Source organism: Micropterus dolomieu, linkage group LG17 (genome assembly GCF_021292245.1).
Source record: "Micropterus dolomieu isolate WLL.071019.BEF.003 ecotype Adirondacks linkage group LG17, ASM2129224v1, whole genome shotgun sequence".
Lineage (NCBI taxonomy): Eukaryota > Metazoa > Chordata > Actinopteri > Centrarchiformes > Centrarchidae > Micropterus > Micropterus dolomieu.
In genome coordinates, this window is record NC_060166.1 from 24479286 (window position 1) to 24499529 (window position 20244).

The 20244-nt window shown below is 41.2% G+C and overlaps 1 protein-coding gene across 1 annotated transcript in view; it reads left to right on the top strand.

The window, feature by feature from the left end:
* Nucleotides 1-20244, top strand: part of map3k10 (mitogen-activated protein kinase kinase kinase 10) — a 48488-nt gene that overhangs the window by 11997 nt on the left and 16247 nt on the right. The window contains exons 2-3 of the mRNA XM_046074862.1: nucleotides 16577-16757; nucleotides 19118-19266. Of these exons, the coding sequence (XP_045930818.1) occupies nucleotides 16577-16757; nucleotides 19118-19266 (330 nt within the window). The remainder of the gene's footprint in view (nucleotides 1-16576; nucleotides 16758-19117; nucleotides 19267-20244) is intronic.

Here is a 20244-nt window from a genome sequence, read left to right on the forward strand (position 1 = left end):
CACAGGGACGATGAGTATGATGAAGGGGGGCAGAGTAGGGGGGCTCCTCCTGAAGTCCACGGTCATCTCCACAGTTATGAGCATGTTAAGCTCCGGGTTGTTCTGGCTGCACCAGAGAGCCATCTGATCAACCTCCCATCTGTAGGCTGACTCATCACCGTCCCGGATGAGGCCGATGACCGTTGTGTCGTCAGCAAACTTCATGAGTTTGACAGATGGGTCTCCTGAGGTGCAGTCGTTGGTGTAGAGGGAGAAGAGCAGTGGGGAGAGCACGCACCCCTGGGAGGCGCCAGGCCTGTAGTCATTTAATCCAGAGTGTTTTTTGGGGACCAGGATGTTTGAAGCAGGAGGGAACTCCACACAGCTCCAGTGATCTGTGTGAAGATGGGGGGCCAGCTGGTCTGCGCAGATTTTCAGGCAGGATGGTGACACACTGTCTGGGCCAGAGCCTTCCAGATCTTCTGTCTCTGGAAGAGCTCCTCTTCACAAATTGTGAGTGCAGGTGAGGGGTTGGAGAGGGGGGGTGAGAGCGTGGCAGTGGGGCAAGGTGACTGTTTGAAGATGGTTTTGGGGCTGGGGAGAGGTGTGACTGTGTGCTGCTTTGACCTCTTTAGTCAGTGTTCCTGGCCTGGTTATACAAGACTCTGTCCCCACTTCTGAAGGGCTCCTCTTTGGTCTGACGAAGCTGCCTGAGTTACGCTGTGAACCAGGGTTGTTGGTTGTTGTATGTGTGGAAGGTTTTGGTCGGCACACACATCCTCACAAAAACTGATGTAAGATGGCACAGTGTCAGTTAGTTTGTCCAGGTCAGTGGCTGCAGCTTCAAAAACACACCAGTCCATGCAGTCAAAGCAGGCTTGTAAATCCAGCTTTGACTTGTTGGTCCATCTTTTCACACTCTTTAAAACAGGTTTAGCAGATTTTAGTCGCTGCTTAACTGATTAACCAGACAGTGATCAGAGAGTCCTAAAGCTGCAAGGGGAACAGAGTGATAGGCGTCCTTTAATGTTGTGTAACAGTGGTCCAGTGTGTTAGTGTCTCTGGTACACTTAATATGCTGTCTGTACTTTGGAAGTTCATGGCTTAGGTTTGGTCTGTTGAAGTCCCTGAGAACAATCAGCAGGGAATCTGGATGTTTTCTGCAGAAGTCCGAGTTAGTTCTGTTGAGGAGCAGCAGTTCATCCATTTTGTTCGCCAGAGAGCAGACATTTGCCAGGTGGATAGAAGGTAGGGCAATGCGAAAACCCTGCTGTCTCAGTTTAACCAGTGCGCCTGCACACTTTCCCCTTCGGTGTCTCCGGACGATCCCAAACAGAGCTGCTGCTCCTCCAACTAATAACTCCGGGAAAGTTCCAGGTTCGATCAGAAGCGGTGTAATAGTGTTAGCAGTTGAAAGTCCGATGTTTAAGAGCTCTTCTCTGGTAAAAGTTACCAGAGAGGGATGGCAGAAAACAGTTAATAAACAAAAACACAAAAAGCAGGCGCCGTCAAGAGCAGATTTCTTTTCCGAATCGCCTTGTACTATACATCAAGTACATTTATAGGCAAACCGAAATGATAAATTTCAGTTTGAAGTGGTTCTAGTAATTTTGAGGGCTGAGATAGTGTCTGACTGAAACATCTCAACAACTATTAAATGGATTGCTATTAAATAGCAGGATAACCATGGCCTGAGGCGGAGAATGAATCCTAATGACTTTGGTGATACTAAACTTTTAATACCATCAGCAGATCTAGGTTTAGTCCAGTTATTTTAGTTTACAACTAAATACCTACAAAACTAATGCAATTCCCATCTGCCTTCTATATATTTGGTTTGGTGCTAATTAGTAAATGCTAGCATGATATCACCCTAAACTAAAATGGTGAGCATGTTTAACATTATAACTGCTGAAAATCAGCATGTTAGCATCGTTCCTGTGAACATGTTAGCTTGTTGACATTAGCTTAAGGCTACCGCCAGTGGTTAACGTTCTTTCTTAAACAAAGAACGGGGGTGCGGTTAATAGTCGAACGTAATCAATTACCATGACAACCGCAAACTGACCGGCTGGAGTGTTCACTAACGATATGCTGTGTTAACATCACTACACTGTAATGTTTAGTACACTTTACTGTCTTGCAGGAGTAGCTATTACTTAACCATGATAGAAACTAATGTGCGAGTATCAGCTGTTATCAGTCATACAGTCGATGGTCCTGTCACGCACTGCACACGATAAATCCCACTACGATTTATGGTGCGCTTTACCGCAGGGGTGTGGGTGGTCTATTACTCTGTTGAACTGTATGTAAAGACTGCTGATACCATTGCCTCTGCCGATAAATTGGTATAACGGCCGTCAGCAAAATGCATGTTGCAGACTGTTTATAAGATTGTGGCAGGTGAAAGTGTGACGCGTTTTCTGTCATCTGTCCTCCAACACCGCACGCACAAATGTCATAATAAAAATGAACAGCACACTAAACCAAGAGGAGGAAACTAAAAAATAAAATAAAGACCCTCTGTTAGCCAACTTTCTGCAATAACTATGCTAGCTAACTACAACTAAGTTAACTTAGCTAACTAAACTAGAAAGACAAACCGACCATCAGACACATACCTACTGTAAGTTCTAAGTAAATTACATGATAAATTGGTTAGCTAGCAACAGCGATGTTTATCGGTTTGATGCTCTGACTTAACGAGGCGTGACGGTGCGCCTTTGCAAGCTTGGAGAATGACGTATGACTTACGGATTTACTATAGTCATACGTCACCACCCCGTTTTAAAAAGTAAGCAACTTTTGCAACTTTGAGCACAAAATTTAGCTATTTCTCAAAAAATATTTGGCAAACTATGTGGGTAATCAACATTGTAAGGAAATGACTCAGAAAAATATGATATATCATAGAAATGTCAAAATACACTGGGGGAACTGAGAATATGTAAATTTTTTCACATTAAGTTAGAGGTAAAATTACTGTTTCAAAGGAGTTTGGTGGCTTTGAAGAGAGCATAAATGGATATAATGGCCTCAGTTCCCTGTGGGAAAAGGCTGCATGTACACTATTCTTTTTACACTAACTACATAGTTAGCTAAACAGCATGATAACATTAAAGCAAATTAAACTTTTAAGCAGAATATTCAATGTATTGCATTGTTCTTCTGGTAAAATAATGATGAAAATAATAATGATAATCTGGTCATAATGCAATTGTCTAATTGGTAGGTCTGTTTGAAGTCAATAAAGTAAGCAACGTATGGGCCAAAACAAATGGTGGGGGAATCATTATCTTGGAGAAATCACTGACTAATCGTTTATATGTAAATTCAAATTGTCTGTTTTGTCGTCAAAATGTGTTCTCAATGTTGCAAATTTACTCAATATCATAGAATTGTGGGAAATGCATTTTCAAAAACAATCGCATTTCTATACCATGGTTACGTCCTTGGGAACAAGACGTGATGTGCACTGCGTAAAGGCTGATTTGACCTTTTCTCATTAATGATGGAGTGAAGATGCACGTTGAGGGAAAATTATTGCACATGATAACAAATTAAAAGTCAGGCTGATGACATACAACAGTGCAGGGTATGACAGTGTGGATTGTTAGATGGACTTGGGACTGTTCTCAGTTCTCTGGCACCGTGTGAACTCGGTCACACTGCTAACAGATGTTTGTTTCTCCACACTTTTAGAAGGGAACACTGCCTGACTTTCAGTCTGTTTCAGTGACTGTGAGACAGGAGGGAGAGCTATACAGTGACACAACTAAACCAAACAGTGACACCAGTCAATAGCTGCATGATTACAAATTACAATACAATATACGTGCATGCACACACACCCCCCCCCCCCCCCCCCCCCCCCCCCCCCCCCCCCCCCACACACACACACACACACACACATACATACACACATACATACACACATTTCCCCACTGGTCAATAAAAAGTGATTTGAAGCCAGTTAACGGTGATGACTCCCTGCTGCTCTCTTTAACTGGCTCTCTGTGGACCTGCCAAGCATACTGACACACATTTACAGATCCTCCTGCTTTATGTTGTTGACTGACATGCTGTAGATCCACACCATCTGGTGTGTTTATGATTACTGTTACTCAACAACATATGTACTGTACTGTGGTTTCATTTGCTGCTTGTGATCGTTGTTTACAAGTTTTTTATGTTTTTGTAACATTTTGGTCTTGTTTCAATACACACAAGCTCACACAATTACATACAAACTAGGCTTGGGAAGTATCATAGATTACGGTACATCAAGGTATATAGAAATCCCGAAGGTATGTCCCCCCTTTAATTATCCAGCAGCTGGTAAGCAAAACTCACACACAGGAGCCACATCTTCTATTCGCTGATAAACTGTAACCTACACTGTAGATTTACTGCTGAACTACACAGCTCACCTTTTCCTCTGCTCCGCTGCACTCACCCACCACTCGCTCAACCAAACACTCACTACGCACTGAAAAAAGAGCAACTCGTCGCGACTGAATTGTGGGGATAACGTTACAGGACTAGTAATTGAGAGAATGGCCCTTTTTGGGATTATTTTGGGTTCAGTTCCGGTAGTAAAGGTGAGCCCACTGATGTGTTGGTATCCACCAACAAGAAGCTTTGGAATAAGGCGTATTTGTCCTATCTTTTCATTAATATATGGGCCATAAATATTTAAACCCAGACTTGCTGTACAATGACTTCTATCACCACATTTGCTTCCTTCTTTTCATGGGAGACTTAACGTTTTTCATTGCGCTTTCCTCTCGGGGTCACAATTCTTCCTATTTCCCTTATTTCTCCCGATTTATGACAAACACTGTCATATATCCTGGTGAAATGTCTAGAAGTTATGAAAAAATTAATACAGCCCAAGCCTTATACAAACACATACTGTACCAGTGGATTATATCATTGCAGTGTATTTGCATAAACAGACAGAAGGTTGAATCGTGTGTCTGCAAAACAGGCCCAAAGAGTGTTTTATTTTACTCTTGAGTCAGGAGACAGGCAAACAGCAGCGCAGTAAACATAGTTAACGCCACAGGCAGTGCCGTTTCTCCTCATCGCCTCAAATTCACCTTCACCTCAGCCCTCAGTCAGACGGGGCGTCTGAGAAGCAAAGCTAAAAATTAAAGTCAAGATTACAAAGAAGTGTAACTAGTGGGAAAACATTTAGCTAGAGCAACAGAAACAGTAGGTAGAATATTTAGTATATTTAATATATAGAATTTGACTTTAAACACCATTAGAAAAGACACATGCGGCAAAGCTGTACATTGCAAGTGATAAACACAGTAATGTCACACACTCGCACTTGGCACCTCCTGGGCTGTTGTATGTTTGGTAACTGTTGACTCGGCTGTTAGAGGGTCATTGTTGTTTGCCAGCAGCCTGGCACGGAGAGTGGGGAGTCAGGCCAAGCAGAGAAGGCGCCGGGCGTCCCCAGAGCTGAAAGTCCTTCACCCACTTTTATAGTGGAGTCAAGTAGAGGACAGTTTAGTCAGACAACAGACGGTACGCTGCATGTTTAGAATGTATAGACCCAAGAGTCAATACTATAATGTAATGTTTTATTCAACGCTTATATTCCCTGCTTTGACATGTACATATGTTTACATGTTGTACACTTGACTTGATTCCTGGACCACCCACTGAGAGCTCAGGTCTATCCATAACTGATAGATGTTAAATTAATGACATGCAATAGACAGCTGTGCTCAGTTGTAAGATGTGATATTGTTCTAACCACTTGTGCAGTGACTTGTCCGTTTTTCACTTGTTCAGAGAATGACCCTCTTTAAACATGATATTGTTTCATTCTTAAAACAAGCACAGAACTGTTCTTGAGATTAGTCACTTGTTTTTTTGTTTGCATGTGGTTGTCTTGCATCATAAAAAGAACAGCAACCCACTTTCCAACAGTTAGAGGAAAATGGCGACACTATATAAAAATGAAACAAATAATCTGATGTCTTGGTTTGTTGTGACACCTTCGTCAAAGCTTGATCATCAGGATCATGCTCTGATGAATGTGTCATGACAAAACACTTCTGCAGTCAGTCCATTAGATGTAAATAAAATCAACAAACTGATTAAGACTTGTGGAGGTTCTTCAGCTTTTAATTGCCAACTTTGTCCTGAATCTGCAGGTGTTGGATGCACCCAGCTAAATTGTTGTACAAGAGAAGTAGCTGCTTGCTCTGGAATTTCAGAAATTGTTTGATTCAGAATTGAAATTGAGGAGTAGATTTGTTTTTGTCTATTAGCATGCAGCCCAATATTTTGCAGTTGCTGCACACATAATCAGTTTGGCTCTGTGCAATCTGTCAAACTAAAGGAGCCACAAAAGTTATAATCTGTCATGAGTCCAAAAAAAAGAAGCTCAAGCTTTTCTGTGAATTCCCACAGTGTAAGTACTCCCTTTTTTCATACCCCACACACACACACACACACACACACACACACACTCCATGCAAAAAGAGCCATGAGAAAGCCGCCTCATTTAATACCTCAATCTCTTCTGAGAGAGAGGCTGGCTGGTCACACGAATCTGGCAGCTGCATTTGTGTGGAGACAAAGTGAATGGCTGCAGGGTGAAACTGTGCCACTGCGCGGCTCAGGATTAGAGCCCCGATGGCCTGTGGTGGTACAAGTGGAGCCAAGCCAGGGTATCAATGACATGGGAGCATACTCACTACAACCACCATATCAAACCACAGGGGAACGGGAAGAAACCCGGTGATGTCTCGCTCCGGCGTGCATCAGTTTTTAGCCTTAACTGAATGTTATTTATGTAGTGAGATGCTTTCCATGCAGCAGATGTGATAGTGATAGTTGTCTGCAGTGTTTTAGTGAATAAATTACCACACTGCAGTGTTTTTAAACCGAACTGAATGGTTTAGATGAAGAAACAACAGTTTTAAAAGTGTTTTCAAGCTGTAAATCTTCCGTATGTATCTGCGTTTGAATTTGTCACACTTTTGATCTAACTTAGATTTTAAGTTACGGGTGGATTTGAAGTGTTGTTGAAATGTGGATTTGGAGATATGTTTTATGTATTCCTGTGCTTGAAATCTCTTGAGAGACGAGATGTGTGAAAGCCAATGAAAATGCAGAGACCTATTGAGATACAAAGACATCTAGTATGTGCTGCCAGGAAAATGACAAATGCTCTCCCTCCAGTCATCTCTCTTTACCTTCCCATCTTTTCATCTACTCTTTTTTACCCTCTTTCTCTCGAGTGCTTGTTCCTTTTCTCCCCCATCTCCCTCTGTTTCTTGCCTTTTCTTTAACTGACTCTTCCTCCCCTTTCAGCTGCGTCTTCCCAATATTTCATTCTTCCTCCCTTGCCCTCATTTCTGAAGCTCTTCCTCTCTTCCCTCTTGTTATTTTTTGTTCCTTTTCTTGCCCTCCTCCTCTTATCCGCTGTCTCCCCTCCCCCATTCCTCATCTTCAAGCCACCACCCGCTTTGCCTCCTCATCTTCTTACCCCCCACTCGCACCACCTCCCACATTATGTACACACAATCTACCTCTCAGTTACTCTACTTTTCAACTCCCTCGACTCTATTGCTTTCCCCGCGTCTCTTCTTCCATTTCTTCTCCCCGGTGTGTTGTGACTCTAGCCAGGCTGGCGACAGCTGCAACAGCAGACAGTCAGGCAGTGGGCACCAGGCAGGGGGAGGGAGGGAAGGAGGGGAGCGTGATGGGGGGAAAAGAGCGGATGCAAAGATGAAGAGACAGTTGTAAGGCAGTGTAGGGTTGGAGGGGGTGGTTACTTTTTCGTTAGCAAGGTTTTGATCTTTCCAGGAGCAGAAGCAGAGGCAGAGTTGTCGGGCCTCCGGGAGGGCTGGCTGGCTGGCTGGCTGCTCAGCATCCCACAGGCCTGTATCTCATCTGTGTTGATGCACCATTGGCTCGCTGCCATGTCAGTCAAGTTGTTGTATTTGTCTCCCTGATATGCTTGCACACCCCAGCAGAAACAGACGGTTGGGACCAGCACTGAGGTGGTGGTGTTGTCCCTAAATAACCAGCAGCTCTGGACATGCAGAGGGATGAGTAGGTAGAAGAAGGTGTGAAGGATCTGTGAGCCGTGGAGTGTTAGAGGGAGGTATCAGGGACTCTGTCTGGGTTTGTTGGAACGTTGGACATGATATGCTGACTTGGCGCCAGCAGTTTCAGCCTGCAGGCTTCACCTGTTTCTGCATGAGAAAGGAGGAGTATGGTCAAGAAGAGACTGACTGAAAAAGGGAGATGTCTGCAAAAACTTTGTTAACTGCCCTCATACATTCAGAGAAATAATCTTTATGAAGGATGTGCTAGTGTTTCACTGTGTCTTGGTAAAGAGTATTCGTCAAATACTGAGCATCAAAGATCTGACATGCCAGCTGGCAGAACTGGAATGTGGTGCCTTCAGTCTTATTAAATATTTAAACCCCAAAAGGTACTTCCAAAAACGCAATGCTAGCAGCTCTGGGAAGCTTTTCTTAGGTATGCTTATATGCTAACATCAGCACGCTAACATGATAATGTTAACATGCTGATTTTAAGCAGGTATAATGTTTACCATGTTAATCTTTTTTGCTGAGTGTGTCAGCATGCTAACATTTGCTAATTATTAGTACTAAACACAAAGTAAAACTGAGGCTGGTGTGAATGGTCAAATTTGTCCAAAACCAAAGTCTAAAAACAGTAGGAATCATCCTCTGGGCACCTATTTCAGTCAGACCTGGTAACTCTTAATAAACACATACAAGAACATTAAATCTTAATTAAAAAAACAAAACAATCCCAAACAAATAACACAAAAGTAAGAGGTTGGGGTGGTGGAGGGAGCTGCAGAGGAATAGTGAGTGTCAGGATGCTCTGTACAGCTGCATGAATATGACTGGACGTTACTTGTAAAACAGCTGCGTTAGTTGTTCTTCCTAAACCTATCTATACTAATCTATACTTCAATAAGCATTGAATATTTCGTTTACATAGATCCTCTCCACTGAAGCTGTTTAGAAAGGTGGCGGACTTGATCTGAAAAGAAGGGGCAAAAATCTCCTTTAAACAGAAAATTAAGTAAGAGGGAAAACAAAGCGTCCTCATAGGGGAATGAGGGTTTTCTTCTTTGAGACGGCTCATCTTTCCAAGCGTCGTCGTCTCAGTCTGTGACCTCTGCCCTTGTTACCATACCAACAAGTTAATGACACAGCCGACTGAACTGATCCTTAGCCACAGTAACGCAAAACAACATGAGTTAACTAGTCGAACTTTGTGTGTAGTTCATTATTCATGGTAACTCTTTGTGTCATACACAGGTGATTTGCATTTCTTCATATTTTCATAGAGTCTCTATCATGAGCTTCTGTAGTTTACATCTTATATTAGGAAATCCAGATCAAGTGCAGAAATACAGGGAGTGCTTGTCTTTATATGTGATGGGAGGCGTGAAAGTACAGTTTTTCCATTTGCAATGAATTTAGTTTATTCGGTAAAAAAAATGACAACAAAAAGTGGATTTCACCTGTAACTACACAAGACCAACAGCAGGATTGCTGAGATAGAAGGAATTGAGAAAAATCTTCTTAACATACTGATACATGATGTTAATGTTTTTTTTGCACTTAGAGGCCCACAGTAAGCAGACACAAGAGATCAGGGAAGGTCACTTTCATCACTTTATTCACCAGTTACAATGTAGACAAAAATATTTTAAGCCTAATTACACATCTGTGGAGTGTATATGGGCTTTGAAAACCTTTGCCAAATCCTCCATCTCACACCTGTAGTATAACCTGGCCCTGATGTAGCATGTTGTAGAACAGGAAACGGAAACATGATAGCAGCAGGTTTCTCTGACAGGTTGCATCACCTGCAGCCACCCGATCAGCTGATCAGACAGACAAAATCTCTCAGCTGACGGCTCAGATGACCACGCCCAAAACTCTGGCAGCAGATTGGTCGCACTGACATCACATAGTTTATTTAAGGCGAGGCAGCACAGAGAGAGACAATAACTGTTTGGCTTGACTGGTTAATGTTCAGATATAGTATTTTGTTCTTCTGTACTTTCATAAAAAGCTCCAAATAATCATGAAAAATATGTTTTAGAAGTTACATTTGTTTTTAACTTTTGTGGCACTCAGATGGTAAATTACACAGTGTTTGTACATAACTTTTGCCATTATTTTGTTAAGATTCTGCCTAAAAATAGGTAAAATGTAGATGTTTCTAATTACTGTAATCTGCACATTTTTAAAGGAAAGACCGTAAAGGTTATGCGTATTGATTTGTGGCCATTATAATCATGTAAAGATAAATAAATTCCTACCCACCCACCTTTAATTGGTGCTTACTTTGCAATCCTCCTCACCACCCAGCTCAACCGCAGAGTTTAGTAATGTCCTATCAGGTTTTTAATGATTTTACAAATATGTTTGTTCTATTTTTAATCTAATCTTTCATTTAACCGGCAGGGAGTTTCCAGATTAGAGCCACCACATGACAAACATGCTTGTTTAAGGTGTTATAAACCTCGATGTAAGCAGCTCTAACTGAAATACCGTCACTCAGAAGACCTTTTATTGTATTCCTCTGTGGTGAAATATCTGAGTGGGCTGATGGCTAATGTGTCACCTGTGCTTACTGCACTGACTAACCAGACTGGAGATCATTACTCAGGTTTAAGCCACGCTTGTCGCTCCTCCATCAGTGTTTGAACAGTGACTCAGTGGCATTTCTCAACACTTAGCGGGGTCAGGGTCCAAGGATGGAGAAAAGAACTATAGTTTAAAGGCTAAATCAACACTTAATCACACAGAGCTGAAAGGAAACTGCTGCTGCACTACTCTGTGGGAAGAACATTTGACTCTTTGGAAATTCAGCAGGTGTTGACAGATGATCAACACTGCTTGGCTGTGGCAGCAGTTTCTGGATTGTGGTCAGAACTGCAACCTGCTACAATATGTTAAAGCTGCAGTACCGGAGGCTGCAGTTTCAGGACCCCCGCAATCCTGAGACCGGAGTTCTAGGACCGTAGTTATTTTGCGACTTAACATTCCTGTCAACTGCAACTGAACTTTGACTTTAGTGTTGTTAGCATGCTTAAAAGTTAAGTGTGTAAGATTTAGTGGCCTCTAGCATTGAGGTTGAAAATTGCAATCAACTGTGTAGTCTACCCCCCTCCCCCCCCTCCCATTTCAAAGATTGTAGGATAGCTATGTGTCATGGGAAGGGCTGAGTGCAGTGACAGGAGAAACTGAGGTGTGGTCCCAAATGTAGAAGTAGGCGAGGAGGATGCAGTTCAAAAAGGTTTATTCAAACAAAAACTAAACTGAAACAGGCTTATATGGAGCACAAGACAGGAATCCAAACAAAGGGGGTAATAAAAAGGCAAAGTAAATCCAAAAACAGAGTGGAGTATCCAAAAGATAGGCAGGACAGAACCAGGAAGGAACACTCAACATCAGACGCAACAAGGACTGAAGAGAACTGAGGTCTTAAATACTGGCAAAGAGCAACACACACCAGGCAGGCAGAACTGACACTAAACATGGAACAGATGCTAAAATAAAACCCAAACCAAGACAAGATCAAACAAACTACAGAAACACAGAACCCAAAACCAAACCCATGAAAACATCAAAACAGGAAAAACATGAATACAACCCAGAATTCACCCAGAATTCACTATGGTAGCTGACACAGGATAAAATATGACGTCATCTGAGACAGCAGAGAGTAGCCAGTCAAGAAATGAGGTTTCTTTAGATAGATATATTAAGAAATTATATTTACTTAATTATTCAGTAAAACCATATGTTAATGTGACTTGGCCATGGAAAATTTAAGCAAAGAGTGTGTACTACTGTTACTGTTTCTGCAGCACTTTTCATTATAAACCACATAATAGATAAAGATACAAACATTGACAAGGGAAAATTAATTCTCTCTGTAATTATAGACCCTCGCCAAAACACCCGCCAGCAATAATATCTGATCAGCTGCCAGATTAGGATGCTTTGATAGCAGCAAAAAATACAAATAAATGAACACTTTGAAAGCAGAGCTGAAATAGATCTCAGTCATGACAGCAACTGTTACTGACATAATCACTTCCTCTTTAGTGGTTTTGCTTGCAAAATAAAAGCACAAGAATGTTTTTTGCAGCAATGCTTTATTTCGAGTTGAATTGTGAGCTTTTATTGTGAAAAATTCAGAAGGACATTAAAAAGTCTGTTGTGTGCTTGACACACCTCTGAAAGATCCGTCAAAAAACGTGATTCCCCTAAATGTCCTCTGCCTGGATAATGGATGCTGATCAAACACCGGAACACACACTGTTTTATTGTGAGCATGAGAAACAGTCACTTCATAATTAATTTATTGAAGAGGTGGGAAAAAATTCTCCCAACCTTATAGATGAGAGTCTTGCACTTTACCGATTGAACTAATGAACACTTTAACATTCAGTTTAAATATTATGCCTAATGTTCTCACCCACCATCTAATGAATGAAAAAATTCCTCCGATGCAAATCTTATTTGCTGACCCCTGCTGTATATTATTACTTTGAACGTACGTATTCAACATAGTGATGAACGTCTACACTGCCAGAATTCTACAAGAAGAAGAAGAAGAACTACGCTCTGTAGCACTGTTTGTTCGTTTTGAGCTACTGTAGAAACATGACGGCAAAACATGGCTACGTCCATGTAAGAGGACCCCCGGTGTATGTAGATAGAAATGGCTTATTCTAAGGTAATAAAAACATAACAGTTCTGTATGCAAGGTCTTTACACACCGCTGAAAACATTATAACAGAACATTTTAAGATAATCACTGTGAGCATGTTGGCATGACAACTACTACCATTTTACATTTACTTCACCACAGAGGCTAAAAATTTAGCACTCAGTTTTTCTCCGTTACAATGAGCCTTAACGGAGCTGCTAGCATGACTCTTGTTAACCCGCTAAATTCAGTTCAATTCAGTTCAGTTTTATTTATATAGTGCCAAATCACAACAACAGTTATCTAATAGCGCTTTTCATAAAAGAGCAGGTCTAGACCGTACTCTGTGACAGAAACCCAACAAGTTGCATTTATTCGGTGGCTCTCTGTAGGTTACAGGCATAAAATCAAGTCTGACTGATGTCCGCTTTGCACAGAAAAGGTCTCATTGGAGGACAGACATTATTTGCTAAGAAATGGACCATCGACTGTATGCTGAAATGCATCCTGAAACAGTGAGCGTTTAATCTTGTTGATTATTATTACATAGTAAAATTGTTATATTACTGATGATATATGAAACTGTCCCAGAAAAATAAATGATTACAGTATCTTTAGTGATATTTCCCATAAGACTAGTTTCTATAGGAGACTTTATAGTAACCAGGAACCCAGCAGTATTTCTTTCTTTCTTCTCATGACTTCTATTTTAAGATAACATTTCCAACAGCGCTGGCATTACATTGTGTAAAAGCCACACTGTCCTTGAGGGCTTTTTTCTTATTTATATTTATATTCTTCATTTTTCTTTGACCCCCTCGCGGGTGTTATTTGTGTCTAGGTTTGTCTGTGCTACAAACATGTTGATCTTTGTGTTTGACGTATGGATGAAATGCTGGCGGTAGTGAAAACCCGTGGCAGGATGAATGAACATGCGCAGGTGGTGTTAAGAAGCTGCACAGAGACATCCTCGAGGTGTGAAAGTAACATGATGATGTTATAATTACATCAGGCACAGGGTGGGAGCAGGTGGATGTTCTGCCTTGCTCAGTTTCTATCTTTCCTCCTCGCTCTGTCACCAGCCTCTTTTTTTTCTGTCCTCTGTGTCCACCCTGCCTTTCCCTTCCCACAGGCCTGATGTCCTTTCCCCCCATATAAATGTGCTCCATATTTAAACACACAAAACAAACCAGGGAAGGCAGACTGTGAGGAGGATACACCCATCTAGGCATGCAAACACATCCGGTCCTCTCGTTCTTTCTGAGTCTGTCTGGACTCCATCTTTGGCTTTTCAAAGACAAACAGAAAGAGTTAGCCCCGAGGAGACAGCTGTCCCTCACAGAGACAGCAGTAACAGAATAGAAACGACAACTGGAGACAATTTGTGAAGTTCTTCTTCACTTCAGTATTCCTATTTTATGCTACTTTATACTTCTGCTGTAATTTAGTTATAGATTAATCCGCTGATTATTAATAATTAATTGTTTAATAGTCTATGACCTCTCAGAGAATAGTGAATAATTACCTAGAGAAGGTGATGATGTTGAAACTTGTTTTGTCCGATATTCAGATAAGATTAAACAAGATTCCACTAATTATTGTCATCATGAATTTATCTGCAGATTATTTTCTCTATTAACTGTTTTTTTGAGATGTGGGCTAAAATAATAAAACATGCCCAAGTTTCAATTACAAGCAAAAGTCCTGCATTAAACAGCAAACACCCCAGCAAATGTACTTAAAGTATCAAAGTAAAAGTACTCTTTCTGCAGTAAAATGTCTCCTAAGACCGATATTGTTATGTATTATATAATAAGGTTGTTATTACTCACGCCTCAATGTGTAAGAAGTGCCGCTTTACTGTTTTAGCTGGAGTTAGGTTTAACTACTTGATATACAGTTTGCTAGTTTAGTAATTCACAACTTAAGGGGTTGGAAGGAGAACAATCAAAGTTCTGTTACTGTTATTTGTGAAGTATTGGATTATTTTACCTTCTTGGGCCTCAGTTATTTGAATAATATATCTGACATTAGCTGGGTGAAGTTGATTTGGGGCACCAACCACACACAGCTTTTTTTGGAACGGGTCACACACTAAAAAAGTTGGGAACCACTGGTTTACTCTTTAGTAATGTGTTGTATTTTATAAGATTATCAAATGTCTTTTTTACTGTAAACTGTCTCAATCTGTATAGTAAAGTGACCAGTAACTGTCATATAAAAGTAGCGCAGTAAAAACTACATTGTTTCCTTCTGAGCCGAGAAGTGTAAAAGAAATGGAAATACTTAAGTAAAGTGTAAGAACCTCATAATTGTACTGCATTTACGCAGTACTTGCTAAATGCATTTATTAACAGTCCAAAAGATATTCAGTTTACTATCATATATGACAAAGAAAAGCATCAAATCCTCATGTTAATGATTGAATGACTGAAAGGTGTAGTTGATTTTCAAAATATTTCTGTAATGTATAGTAGTTAAACCTCCCCCTTGACCAACTACAGCATTTAAATTCTGCTCAAATGATAATGCATCAGTAATAATACCCATAATGGAGTAGTTTTGCAATGTAGTATTGCTACTTTTAGTTAAGTAAAGGACGTGCATACTTCTTTCTGACTATGGAAATATGTACAGACTGGCCCGAGATCAATTCTTTATCACTGAAACTGGTCTCCTAGCGTGCTTGTGGACAGAGCAGAGCACAGAGACACACCTTTATCACGTGTGTGTGCGCAGGCGTGCATGTGTGTGTAAACAAAGACACCACTGTGTGTGTATGTAGTCTCTCTCCACCACCCTTTGCATACGCCTTTAGATAAAGTGAGAGAGGGAGAGAAAGCAACCCCCACCTGACTCCCGGTGCCTGTGAACTGTGTACACTCCAAATATTTCCATAGTCAGCGCTCACACGGAAATGAAGGAGGAAGTTGTACAGAGAGAGAGGGAGGGATGAGGTTAAATGCTAGCATTAAGGATACTGTGTGTCAGCTGTCACTGTATGGAAAACACGCACACGCACACACTGCAGACTGACAGACCAGAAGTGATGTCCTTTCGCAGAAACCTGAATAGCACACAGGTCTGACCACACCTGTACTGTAAACATGACTCTGTTATTCAACATTTTGTTTTTGAATGTGGACATTTTTGTGACACATTTTTAGGTATTTGTAGTTTTAAATTGGACCAGAAACTGGACCTATTAAATAAAAATCAAGCTCCTGCATATAGAAACACATATTTTTAGAAATCATCAGTCAAAACAATATTAATTGACATAAATCAATAGGAGTGTGTAGTAGAATGTAGATGATTTACCTGTCTATCCTAGCCATTATAAACGATTCTAACAATTATTTTCAAGGTCAATTAATCTGCACTGCCTTTTTTTTTTTGCTGTTTCTATAAATTGATAAATTGTTTGCTTCATAAAAGGTCAGAAAAATAATAAAAAGTGTTCAAGTAGAGGTCTTCAAACTGCCTGTTTTTTTCAATAAAAGTCCAAAACTCAAAGATAGTCATTTTACTATCATAAAAAACTCAGAAAACATGCAAATCTTTTACATTTACAAAATTGAAATTTGTACTTTTCATACTGATTTTAAAACAGGGTTTTTGCTTTAATATTTCATGACTTATTGAGCTCTTTCTTTGCTGTCTTTGTAGTTTCACCTGTTGTCAGAAGGTATTTACAAATCTGAAAGTCACAGAAGCAGCTTTTTGTTTGTATGTTGCTGTCTGGTGTTTGCTATGTGTACAGCACTGTCATCTTTTAACACAAAATCGTCTTTGTCTCTGTCCTCTTCCTCCATCATTCCTTCCTCCTCCTCCTCCTCCTCCCCAGTCCTAATCCTGGAACCGATGGCGCGGGATGACTTGAGTGAGAAAATCCTGAAGATCACAGACTTCGGCCTGGCCAGAGAGTGGCACCAGACCACCAAGATGAGTGCAGCGGGGACCTACGCCTGGATGGCCCCCGAGGTCATCAAGCTCTCCCTCTTCTCCAAGAGCAGCGACGTGTGGAGGTAATGCACTCGTCTCCAGCTTATTCCACCTGATTTATTCAGTAAAGAACTTTTTCAGGCCGTCAAGAAAGACTAACATGCCACAATGTGAACATGAGTTATAGTAAAAAGAAATCTGGTTTAGAATATCGGTCATTTATTGGTCAGACACGTTTGTGATGCTTTGAGAACTTTTCAGTTTAACTCGGTTTTAAAAAACATTCAAGAATTTATTTATTTAATAAAAGTCACATTTAATCTTTCAAGGTCATGAGTTGAGGGGTTGTAATACTTGATTTAATTTTGAGTATGTGCCAGTGGTTGAGGAAGTATTCAGAGCCTTTACTTAAAGGGGCACTCCACCGATTTTACACACAAAGGTAAATTTACTTGTAATGGAAAGCATTACTATATAATGTCTTCTGTTGTCTGTAGCTCTTTGGCGGAGCTCTCTTAAGCCTAATTCACAATACATAATTTTTAGCCCGATTTGCCGGTTGGCGAGCTCGGTGACCGCCAGGCTGTGATGAGGGGTAAATCGGTGATCGATCTGCATTCGCCAGTCATTATATGTGAACTACTCAACGACATATCAAAACGGCTCCCCAACATATTTCTGACACATCGCAGACGTCTGCCAGATATCTAGCATGCCAAATATCTGGAAGAGTCGGCTGACTCGACATCCACATCCAGCCAATGAGAGCAGGAAGCTACTTTTTCACTGCAAAACACTTTTAACTCACACTCCAGCTCTCTCTGTAGCTTAGACAATCCCTGCTACCTGCGTGTGCTACTCCATTCTTTCACCCATATTTTTTGTCTTTATAATTGGTTCTTTATAATAACAAACAACAGCTGTTTCGTGTGTAGGTTCGCGTAATTTCCCGTTTCACATTTCATGTGTGTTTTCTTGACAAAACGTGGTTTGGAGACCAGCTTCGGGCGTGTGTGACCCCCTGTCACCGATCAGACACGTAGTGTGAATGCCACAACGACTTCAAGTCTCCTGTCACAAGACAGCAAGTTGTGTAGTGTGAACAGCACAGCGATCTGCTGATGCTGAAAGTCGTGTAGTCTGCACAAGCCTTTAAGTCTGAGAAAACCCCCTCCCCGATGATGTCATGGTGATGTCATTAGGGTTACCTTGAGCGTGACACTGCATAAGAAACTCGAGGTATGGTGTTTGAAAGAAGTGGGTATTTAGGACACAGGGAGGGGCTACTGAAAGATGTTACTGAGATGCATTATGGGAATTGTAGGATCCAGCGTTTTTTAAGCTTGACGCTCGCAAGTACAATAATAAATCACTGGAGTACTCCTTTAAGTAACAAGCAATATAGAAAATACTCCGTTACAGGTAAAAGTCCATAAGTACCATCAGCAAACTGTACGTATGTACGTAAGTATGAAAAGTCTGGGCATTAATTAGCTCCCCTGGTACAGCACCATATAGAAAGGCATAAAGTCCTTGACGCAGCACCCCAGGTTCATTTCCAGTCTGTGGCCCTTTGCTGCATCCCCTCTCTCTCTCTCTCCTACATATGTTGTCTCTCTTTGGTTGTTCTATCAAATAAAGGCAAAAACTGTTATTCTATTATATATGACAGACAAATATTAAATGTTATTTACTTTAAGATTATTTGTTCCATTACTTTTACTCACCTAAGAATGCTGTGGTCTAATACAAACGGTGATATGTCCTAAGTTGTTTAACACGTCTAGATTTGAATACCAGGAAATAAAAGCTGAAATTCTGAACTTGTCTCATACTCATCTTTTGATCTTAAACCCAAATGTCTTCAGTGAGCAACAAAAACAAAGGAATTTGCCTTACCGTTCCAATACTATTAGAGGGGACTGTAAATTATATTATTGGATTAATATTACTGATGCATTCGTGCAGCATTTTACTCTTGTAATTGTCAGATAAATGTGAAACACAAGTATAAAGTGGCATGAATAACTCAAGTAAACTAAACGAAAAGTACCCCACATTTGTACTTAAGTGCAATACTTATAAATAATATAAATAATGCAATAAATGTACTTAGTGGGCTCCACCACTGCTGTGTACATGTTTTTTCTTTGCATTCTGTTTTTAATCACAGATTTAAAAGACGTGTCAGACTTTTCTTTGTCGTTGAAAATGTTGACAATCTGCCTGTAACGGAATTATTTCCTGTCACAACATCACGTGTTGTGTAGAGTCTCATGTAGAGTTTGCTCATGTGTCATGACTTAAGTATTAAACTGTGTCTCTGTCGCTGATAGGATGTAGTCATTATCATCCAGTTCAAGGATAGTTTTTTTGGCGTCAGATGTGACCTTAAAACGTGGCATTTTCTTTGTGTGTCTTCTCTCTGTGTCCCTTGTCACAGTTTTGGTGTGTTGCTGTGGGAGCTGCTGACCGGCGAGGTTCCCTACCGGGAGATAGACGCTCTGGCGGTAGCTTACGGTGTTGCAATGAACAAGCTAACACTGCCCATCCCTTCAACGTGCCCTGAACCTTTTGCTCAGCTGCTGGGAGGTAAGCAGCCCGACCAACTGGACACTTATTAAACCAAAGAATAATAAGTCAATACTTCTGTCATTGAGGAGAAAGTGATTTTTAAGTTGTGTCAGGAAGGTCCCACAGTGAAAACAGCTTGACAGTTATTTGATTGGCTCGCCTTGGGGCTTCTTCCTGCTTGTGTCACTTGTCCGATTCATTCACGGCAAGTTTTGCTTTGTGTGCTTTTTATTTTGGGACTGTACATCAGTCATCAAATATGACCTCAAATGTGTCACTGTTGGTACAAATTCTCACTCATAATGGCCCTTTGGGTGTTTACATCCACTTACTTATTTATACTAAGATGCTGTAACCTCATTCGACTTGTTGAGTTCATGGTTGATGATTTTAAACCTTTTTGTTCTGCACCTGGGTGCTGAGAAGAAGAGAGAAAATGGATGAAGACCGTCCAAACTGTTACAGTGGTGTGGTGTGGGGACAGAGAGGACCCAAATGCAATGCTCAGATAGGCAGGTTTTATTGGGGGGAAAAAGGGGTTGAGGGACTGTAGGGACGGTAGTCCGAGGGAAAGGGGCAGGTGAGCAAGCCCAGCTGACTGACTGGAGACGAGGGTGAGTGAACCTGGGGGGAGACAAACAGAAGGACAGGGTTAGTGACACAGGGAAGAACCAAGAGCTGGAGAAATTAGAGAATTTACTGAGATTTCAGGAGCTTGAGAGAACTTGCAGCACCGGGTTAGGAGCAACAATGATCAAGCAGGGGTTGACTGGAGAACTGGGGTAGAAGTACTGGCAGAGAAGGAGTTGATTGCTGGCAGGTGTGGCAGGCGGAGGAGGTGGCTGACGAGGTGCAGGTGCGGGTCGTTGGCTGTGCTCAGGAGCGGAGGGAGAGAGAGAGAGAGGGAGCACACACGGGGAAGGAGACACAGGGAGGCAGACAGAGTACAGAGAAAACCAGGGAAAAAACAGAATCGCATACAAAAAAGAGAGAAAA